The sequence below is a fragment of the Lagopus leucura genome, unplaced genomic scaffold (assembly GCF_019238085.1).
Source record: "Lagopus leucura isolate 7727_CA_CO unplaced genomic scaffold, USGS_WTPT01 34659-0_obj-0_obj, whole genome shotgun sequence".
NCBI lineage: Eukaryota > Metazoa > Chordata > Aves > Galliformes > Phasianidae > Lagopus > Lagopus leucura.
In genome coordinates this window covers 2,385-10,171 of record NW_024969198.1, presented here as the reverse complement: position 1 = coordinate 10,171, position 7,787 = coordinate 2,385, and the positions used below count along the sequence as shown (strand labels likewise).

The following is a 7,787-nucleotide window of genomic DNA, read 5'->3' as shown; positions in this document are numbered from 1 at the left end:
TTCCTTTGCACATTGGTGCAGAACTTCCTATGCTGCAGTTTCCGGCCCTTGTCCTGTCTCCACTCACCACTGAAAAGAGTCCGGCCTCGCCATTCTGCCCCCCACACCTCAGATATTTATAGACCTGGATCAGGTCCCCTCTCAGTCTTTTCTCCAGGCTGAACAGACCCAGTTCACTCAGCCTTTCCTCATAGCAGAGATGCTCCAGGCCCTTTACCATCTTTGTGGCCCTCCGCTGGACCCTTTCCAAGAGATCCCTGTCTGTTTTGTGCTGGGGAGCCCAGAACTGGACGCAGTGCTCCAGATGAGGCCTCACCAGGGCAGAGCAGAGGGAAGGATCACCTCCCTCGACCTGCTGGCCACGCTCTTTTTAATGCATCCCTTGCCCTGCAGTTATCTCCCCTTTCCAAGAGTTAATCAACTCTCTTCCCCTCCTGTTTGTAGGCTCCTTTCAGGTACTGAAAGGCTGCAGTGAGATTCACCCCTCAGTTTTCTTTTCTCCAGGCTGAATGAGACGCCACGGGATGCGCCCCATGGGAGCCGTGGGGCTGCATTCAGTCACCCTCGATTCTGGGAAGAAAAACGGACACCTCCAGAGCGCTCAGGGGTCCCCAAAGCACAGTGGGGGGGGCTCTTGGAGGCCTGTGGGGCTCCAGTGTTAAACAGGGCACGGTGGGCAGCCTCTGGAGCCCTCAAGAGGGCATCAGGCAGCTTCACGCAGGTTCTGGTGCCCAGCAGAGCGTGCTGGATTCGATTAGTGTGCATTGAGACGGCCTGCAGCGCACAGAGGGCGCTTAACGCTGTGCCAGCGCCTTGGGGTGGGCCTCGAAGGCCTTTATGGCAGAACAGGCGGCCTCCGTGGCACCGCAGAGCGCAATTACGGGCGTACCTCAGCCTCCGAGGCCTTTGCGTCAGGACAGAAGGCCTTCAGGGCGCGGCAGAGCGCAATTAAGGATCTGCAGGCGTACCTCAGGGCTCCGCCGGAGCGCACGCTGAGATCCGCAGCCCGCAGCCAGCCGCCAGCGTTCATCCCGCTGCTCCCTCAGCCGCCCGGAAGTGCCTTTGAACGACTTCCGGAACCCGCGCAACGAACAACCGGAAGACGCAACCCGGAAGTCGCAATCCGAAAGTCGCAATCCGAAAGTCGCAATCCGAAAGTCGCAGCCCTCCCTCTCCCCCCCCCTCCTCCGGAAGTACCGCCTCCTTTCCAATAGGAGAGGGTTTATTGAGTAGCCACGCCCCCTCACGCTGCTCGACAACCAATGGGAAGCCGTCTGCGGAGTGAGGCCCCTCCCCGAATGACATCATCGCCGCCCTTATATGGAGGGGCGGAGGCGCTCGCTCCTCACTTGCACAGCAGCGATGGGACAGAGAGCAGTGGTGGAACAGAGAGCAGCGATGGAGGCGGATGCGGAGCGAGCAGTGCGAGCCTCAGGTGAGGGCTGGGGGGTCCTGGAGGATGGGGGGTGATTAGACTCGGGAAGGTCCCAGACATTGAAGGGGGTCTGAGAAATTGGGGGGGGTCCCCCGGAATGTAGAGAGTCCCATAGGCAGAGGGGTGGGATCGGGCGATTTTGGGGTCTGCCGGGGGGGTCCTGGGTTAATAGGAGGTTGGATTACCTCCCCCCCCCTCATTTTAGTGTTTTCGCCTTCAGAATATGTCACCCCCCTGTGCCCCTCCGATGGCGGCTGAGGACCCCCTGCAGCCCCCCATCCTCCATGCCCTTTTCTACCGTCCGGAGCCCGACGAAGATGACGATGATGAGCAGGGGTGGGACGGGGACACCCCCGAGACCCCCCCGGCAGATGGGGACCCTCCCAAAACTGTGGAACCCCTTAACACCGAAGAACCCGCAAGCAACGAGGATCATCCCCGCAACACTAAGAGAGTGAGCGCCACCGTGGGTGGGGATTTGGGGTCAGGATTTGGAAGTTGGGTGAGGTGGGAACCTCCCACCAGAACTGTGGGGACTCCGAAGGGAAGAAACCCCCCCAGCATCACCAAGAAGCTGAGCCTTAAATGGAATGGGTGGGGGGAAGGAGTCACAGGGCAGTCCCGTGCCTCTTGCATCACCCATGACGCCATCAGGATGACATCAACCCCCCCTCCTTGTTGTTTTCTTTTCCCTTCCCTCTTCTCCCCAGGTTCGGTTCAGCCTTCAGGTCCAGGTTTTCCTCCTCCAGCCTCCCCCGGACCCTGATGCCCGTCGGGGTCCTTGGGAGACCCTGGCCCGTGATCGCCTGCGCTTCGCCCACCGCTGTGCCCTGCTCAGCCCCGTCCTCCAGCCCATCCTGCAGCCCTCGCACCGGGAACGCGTTTGGGAAAGGCTGCAGAAAGGAGAGAGCCTCTGGGGACCCCCAGGACCACCCTGCTGATGAGGAACCCCCTGACCGATGGGGAAACCCCAGGACTCCCATGTGGAGTGGGAATACCTCAATGATGGGGGGCACTTTGCATGCTCAGAGTGGGGAGGGGGGGAAAATATAAGGGCTGACCTCCCCCCTCCCACTGTAATTTATTGATTGATTTATTTTTATTCCTTAATTTATGTTATATTTATTTTATTAAACCTGTAAAATAAACTCTTTTGCTACCATGTTCTGTTGCCTGTTCCTTTTTTTGTGGGGTGTGGTTGAGGCTCTGGATTGAGGGGGGGGGTCGCCCCTTCCCATGGGGGTCCATGGAGCTGATGTGCAGTGAGAGGCAGCAATGGTGCACCAGGAAACCCCTCTCCCCCTATATTGGGATCCCCCCCAGGAATGTCCCTGATGGGTGACACCAGGACCCCCCTGGGATCCATTGGAACCCCATAGGTGGCAGTGAGTTCACTCTGGCTGTGGTTCAGGACCTGCTGAATCCCACTGGGGCTCCTCAGAAAACACCAGGACCCCCCCTTATAATGCTATTGGGACCCCCTAGGAGCCATCTCACACCCATGGGTGTGCTGTTCCATAACGATGGTGCCATTGCTAGGAAAATGTCGCCCCTGCTGTCCATCTTTCATCAGCCCTAAGTCAGAACCTGCACAATACAGTGGGTGGATGTGGTGGGACAGCCAAGATGGGCAATTTGGCTCTACAGTCTTCAAAATGGCATGGGGGGGGCTGGTGGTATTGTGTTGTAAGAGAGAGGTTGTTCTCTTCTTGGGCCTGGCTGTGGAACTTTGAGCCTTGGGTTGCTGTGGGACCCACCTGGTGCAAACGTTGCGATGTTCCAGCGTTGCTGCCATTGATTTCCGATGCACTGAAATACTCAGCTCTGTATGCAGCTCCTTGGTGTTAATCTGGTGTGTGAACTGAGATGCTACGTGTTTTGTGCTATGAGAGAATATTGGTGGGAAAGCCCAACCTCTACAGCCACGCCACCAACATCCGTCTCTGACGTTGTGTGTCAACGCCGTGGAATGAGAGGCATCACTTTTGGAGCAGACCCCATGCATGTCAATGTTATAACATATAAACCTCAGCTCCACGTTGAGCTGGTCTACCAGGCCCTGGAGAAGCAAGGAAAAGAAAAATAAGAAGGAGAAGTTGTGAAATCGTGTTTTTTCCCCCAGCAACGTGGAAGGTGGTTGGAGTTCCTACAGCGGAAACCACAGCGCTGGGGTTTTGCAGAGTTGATTTCGGGTCACTCCGTCTGAACGCTGTGCTCTGATGAACACCAGGCATGGGGAGGAGCTGGTTGGTCGGGGCTGCAGGAATCCTGCTGCTGTTGGGCCGCCTTGAAGGTTGGTGAGGGCTGGAAGGGGCGACGTTGTGGATGGGAGTCAATGGCCAACGGTTGGGCCAGGGGAGGTTGAAGTTGGGTCAACCATCCGTGGGGGTCTTTGAGGTTTGGTGGGCATGGTGGGGTTGGGCTGATGGCTGGACTGGGGGCACCTCAAAGGTCTTTTCCAACCGTAACGGTTCTACGGGACGGAATGGGGTGGGTTTGAGTCTGTCCTTTTTGGGCGCCCATCTCCGCACTGAGTTTTGCTGGGCATGGTGGGGTGGGCTGGCGGCTGGATTGACCTGAGTGGTCTTTTCCAACCTTAATGGTTCTATGTGGAGGATTTGAGCTTCTCTTGGGAAATCTCCCATACTGGGAGATGAGAAGGCTTCCCCAAGGTGTCATCTCCCACCCCAAGTAGATGTTTCCCTTTTCCGCCCCCATCCAGCCTCGAAGACCGTCTCCTACTCACCCCATCTGCCCCACAAAGGTGCTGGTGGGATGGAGCCAGAGACCTGCAGCCCCTTAGGTGAGTGCACACAGTGCTTGGAAGAGCCTTCCACGCGCAACACCCTCGTGTGCACGGCCTTAGAGGTGGCACAGGAGGATGATTCAAGCCTTGAGCCTCCATGGGTGGCACCACGAGACCACGATAAACGGAGCAGGATGCTTCAGCAAGGCTGGGAAATCCCAGCAGCGTCCCGTCTGCAGACAGAGGAAGGCACTGCTCAGCTTTGCGGTCTGCGGTTTCCTTTTCACAGCCGTGGGGACAGCAGGGTGCTCCAAGGCAGAAAACATTACCCACAACCCCCCCCATTGCAAACCACCTCACTGGTGCCGCGTCCCTTTTGCTGTTGCAGGTGATTTCCCGCCACCAGCCCTCCTACCAAACATCTCTTTGGCTCAGGAAGGCAGTTTGGTCCTCGCCCGCTGCCTGGTTTTCTCCCATCTCCCCGTCACCCACATCTTCTTCTGCAAGAACGGCGTGGTGCTGCAGAACCACCCCGTGGGTCCCACGCAGTTCAGTGCCACGCTCGCCATCCAGCTTTCTGCAGAGAGCAGTGGAACCTACTGCTGCGGGTACCGACGGCGGAGCAACGTCGGGCACATCAAGATCTCAAGTTTGAGCATCCCGTGGCTCCTGACCACCGGAGGTAAGCGTGGGCAGCAGGAGGTGGCCCCTGCCCCACTCCGAGCGCAGCAGCCGTTGAGATAAACCAACAGTGGTTGCCCCTGCTTGCATGATTTTAGGGTCTCCTCATGGCCAACCCAGTAGGGTCTTGACCAACGGGACCGGTTCCATGAAGGGATGGTAGAATCACAGGATTGGGTTGGAAGAGGCCTCAAGGATCATCAGGTTCCAATCCCAATGCCACAGGCAGCCTTGCCAACCTCTAGATCAAATACTAGATCAGATTGCTGTGGGCTCCATTCCAACCTGGCCTCAAACACCTCCAGGGATGAACATCACCCGTCACTGCATCCACCTGGACACGGAGCCATTGAATCGCAGCCATGTCTGCAACCATCCAACCGAGTCCTTGTTTCACAACAGCCCACCCTTCAAACCCACCCCTCTCCAATTTAGAGATTAGAATGTGCTGCAGGACAGCGTCAAACGGTCTTGCAGCAGTGCAGGTAGCTGACATCAGTCGCCTTCCCTTTGTCCACCAACGCCATCACTCCATCACAGGGGGCCAACAGATGACCTTCCCTTGGTGGAGCCACGCTGGGCATCTCAGATCACTCTCTCATCCCTCACGTGCCTTAACACCTCTTCCAGTAGGGTTCTCTTCCACGGTCTTCCCAATATGCCCCTGCTTAACCCCGATCCTCTGCCGTGCCAACCCAGTTGGGTCTTGGCCAACTCAAACACCGCGGCTTGTCTGCATTTTGGTGGGCATGAGGTGGGTTTTGAGGTCAGGACCCTTTTTCTGTCTGTTTGTTGCCCAGGTAGGAAGGGTGAGCTGAGGAACAGCAGCACCACCAGCACCCTGGGGCTGCCAGCTGAAGGTGAGCATCTTTGTTTTATCATGGATGAATTTTATCCAAGGCGTTTGGGTTTCCAGTCTCTGAGGTGCCTTCAGGCTGGGCTGCCCATGCAAATGGAAATTCCTCGTTGGGAGGGAGGGTGTGGACCTTCAGCGTGAAGGAGCTGAGAGGTGTTTCAGTTCACTTCACCTTCCCATCACTCCCCAACGGCAGCCTGGGGTGAACTGGGTGAGGAAGGGACAATTTCCCCCCAGCCAGAGGAAGATCTTGGGTTGCAGATCAGGAAAAGCACTTTTCCCTTCCGGCAGTGCTGCAGGGATCCAACACTCCTGCTGGTTTTCCATGCAAAGCCATGTCCAAGGCACCAAATTTGGTGTCTTCCCCATTTTTGGTGAGAATCAATCAGTTCCCCCTCCCCACTTTCCGTCTGCTTCCCTTCTCCTAGGGCTGGGAATCTCACTCAGCCTGGCCCTCATGGTCATCTCCCTCCTGGCTTTGAGCTTCCACCTCTTCCTGCAGGCAGGTAAGAGTTACCCCAACCAACACCACCCTGCTGCACGGTGCCCATTCAACACAAGCTTCCAATCCTGAAGCTGTGGGCGCGCTGCAGCTGAAGCTGAGCACACCAAGGTTGGGATCAGGAGGCGCAAAGCGGGCTTCTCGCACCCAAGACGCTGCACTCGCCTGGCGTGGATCCTCAGCCACGCAGGTATGGTCCAAATAAAAAGACATTCACACATCCACTGCCACATCCTGCTTGCAGGGAAGCGAGTCCAGCTGGCCAGCTTGAAGCACTGCATTCATCCCCCAGTGGAAGAGCCCAGCGTTTCACAAAGGAAAAGTCCTCCAGGATCTCTTGCGTCCGGATGGCTTCTTGTTGGACCGCAGACAAAACTCCTGGCTACAAAGATTGTAGTGGGGGCACGGCAGGGGGAATCTGCCCCAAATTGCATCCCTTTGCCTCAGCACCACCTGCTCTGCGTAGGCAAGCAACCAACAGCACCTCTCCATTGCCGTAACGATAGCCGTTGGCCCTGGAAGGCCATTAATTAATTAAAAAGATGCTTTTCTCTCTGATAATCAACCCTTCTCATTCGTCTCTGAAGATTTCCCAGCTGCTCGGTTATCCACCAGTCCTGGATGACTCCCAGGCTCACAGAGGCACGGTTGATGACCATCCTGGTGGCCCAAAGCAGCACCAGGTCCCTTTGCCAACATCACCCAAGTGTTAAGGAGCATAAATCCAATGGATTTTCCCGTTCAGGTCTTCCCACTCCATGGAACCGAGCTGCTATGATGGCCCATGGGCTCGGATTTGCATTTCAGGGCTACCTTGCACCATTCCTCCCCACAAAACCCAGCAGAGATCAGACCCAACCTCCCCCCTCATCCACAGCAAGACACCACCAGGCTTTTCTGTTATTGTTATCAGCAATGCTTTTTTTATTGTCATGATTTGCTGGCTTGGCTGCCATTGCGTATTCCAGCCACAAGGAAGAACAAAAAGAGAAGGAAAACAAAACAAGGCTGCTCTACTTCAGCATTTTTGGGTTGTTTTTTTCTTGAGGGGCAGCATCTACAGGAAGTGGGGACCATTCATCCCTTCCTTCTTCTGGAATCTTCTCCCTTTCCTTGGGTCGTAGCTCACGAAGCAAAGGGGTGGGATTGCCTCTGGATAGGGGGGAGGGCTGTCCTCGTTCTCCACCACTACTTTAATGACGGACTTGGCAGCGCTGGACATGGTGGCCATGACCTTTGTGCCACCAGCAGAGACCACCATGGTCTCCTGGGTCGCGTGGAGCTTGACGATCTGGAGCATGCCGCTGTTTTGGGGATTCGCAGGTAAACCCCTGTACATCCTTTCATAGACATCCTCCAGTAAGCCCAGGTGGGCTTTTTCCGGGGAGATCTCCACGGCAAACTCCATGTAGTAAAAGCTGTAGTTGTAAGGGTTGGAGAAGAGGATGGCCAAGGTGAAGGCTTCTGCCTCGTACACCAGGAGGCCGACGCTGCCCTTGAAAAGGTGTGGGGAGTTGGCGAAGGCGCAGCATCCTGTGGCTCCTGGTGGGATGATGGGGCTGGGGGG

At 56.4% G+C, this 7,787-nt stretch overlaps 2 protein-coding genes across 3 annotated transcripts; both read left to right on the top strand.

Moving 5' to 3' along the window:
* The first annotated feature begins 1,359 nt into the window (after nt 1-1,359).
* LOC122194050 (protein phosphatase 1 regulatory subunit 15A-like) lies at nt 1,360-2,597 on the top strand. 2 transcript variants are annotated; one of them, XM_042894960.1, is made up of 3 exons: nt 1,360-1,435; nt 1,656-1,889; nt 2,146-2,597. In XM_042894960.1, the coding sequence occupies exons 1-3, from the start codon at nt 1,409-1,411 to the stop codon at nt 2,374-2,376; spliced, it is 492 nt and encodes a 163-aa protein (XP_042750894.1). In that variant the 5' UTR covers nt 1,360-1,408; the 3' UTR covers nt 2,377-2,597. The 2 variants fall into 2 exon arrangements, with proteins under 2 accessions (XP_042750894.1, XP_042750893.1); XM_042894959.1 differs by having other exon boundaries at nt 1,656-2,597.
* A 1,104-nt stretch (nt 2,598-3,701) lies between these two features.
* Nucleotides 3,702-6,933, top strand: LOC122194049. The gene is made up of 7 exons (XM_042894958.1): nt 3,702-3,728; nt 4,158-4,238; nt 4,570-4,863; nt 5,663-5,722; nt 6,147-6,224; nt 6,465-6,682; nt 6,808-6,933. Exons 2-7 carry the CDS (start codon nt 4,211-4,213, stop codon nt 6,931-6,933), a joined length of 804 nt encoding a protein of 267 aa, XP_042750892.1. The 5' UTR covers nt 3,702-3,728; nt 4,158-4,210.
* Nucleotides 6,934-7,787: the final 854 nt, after the last annotated feature.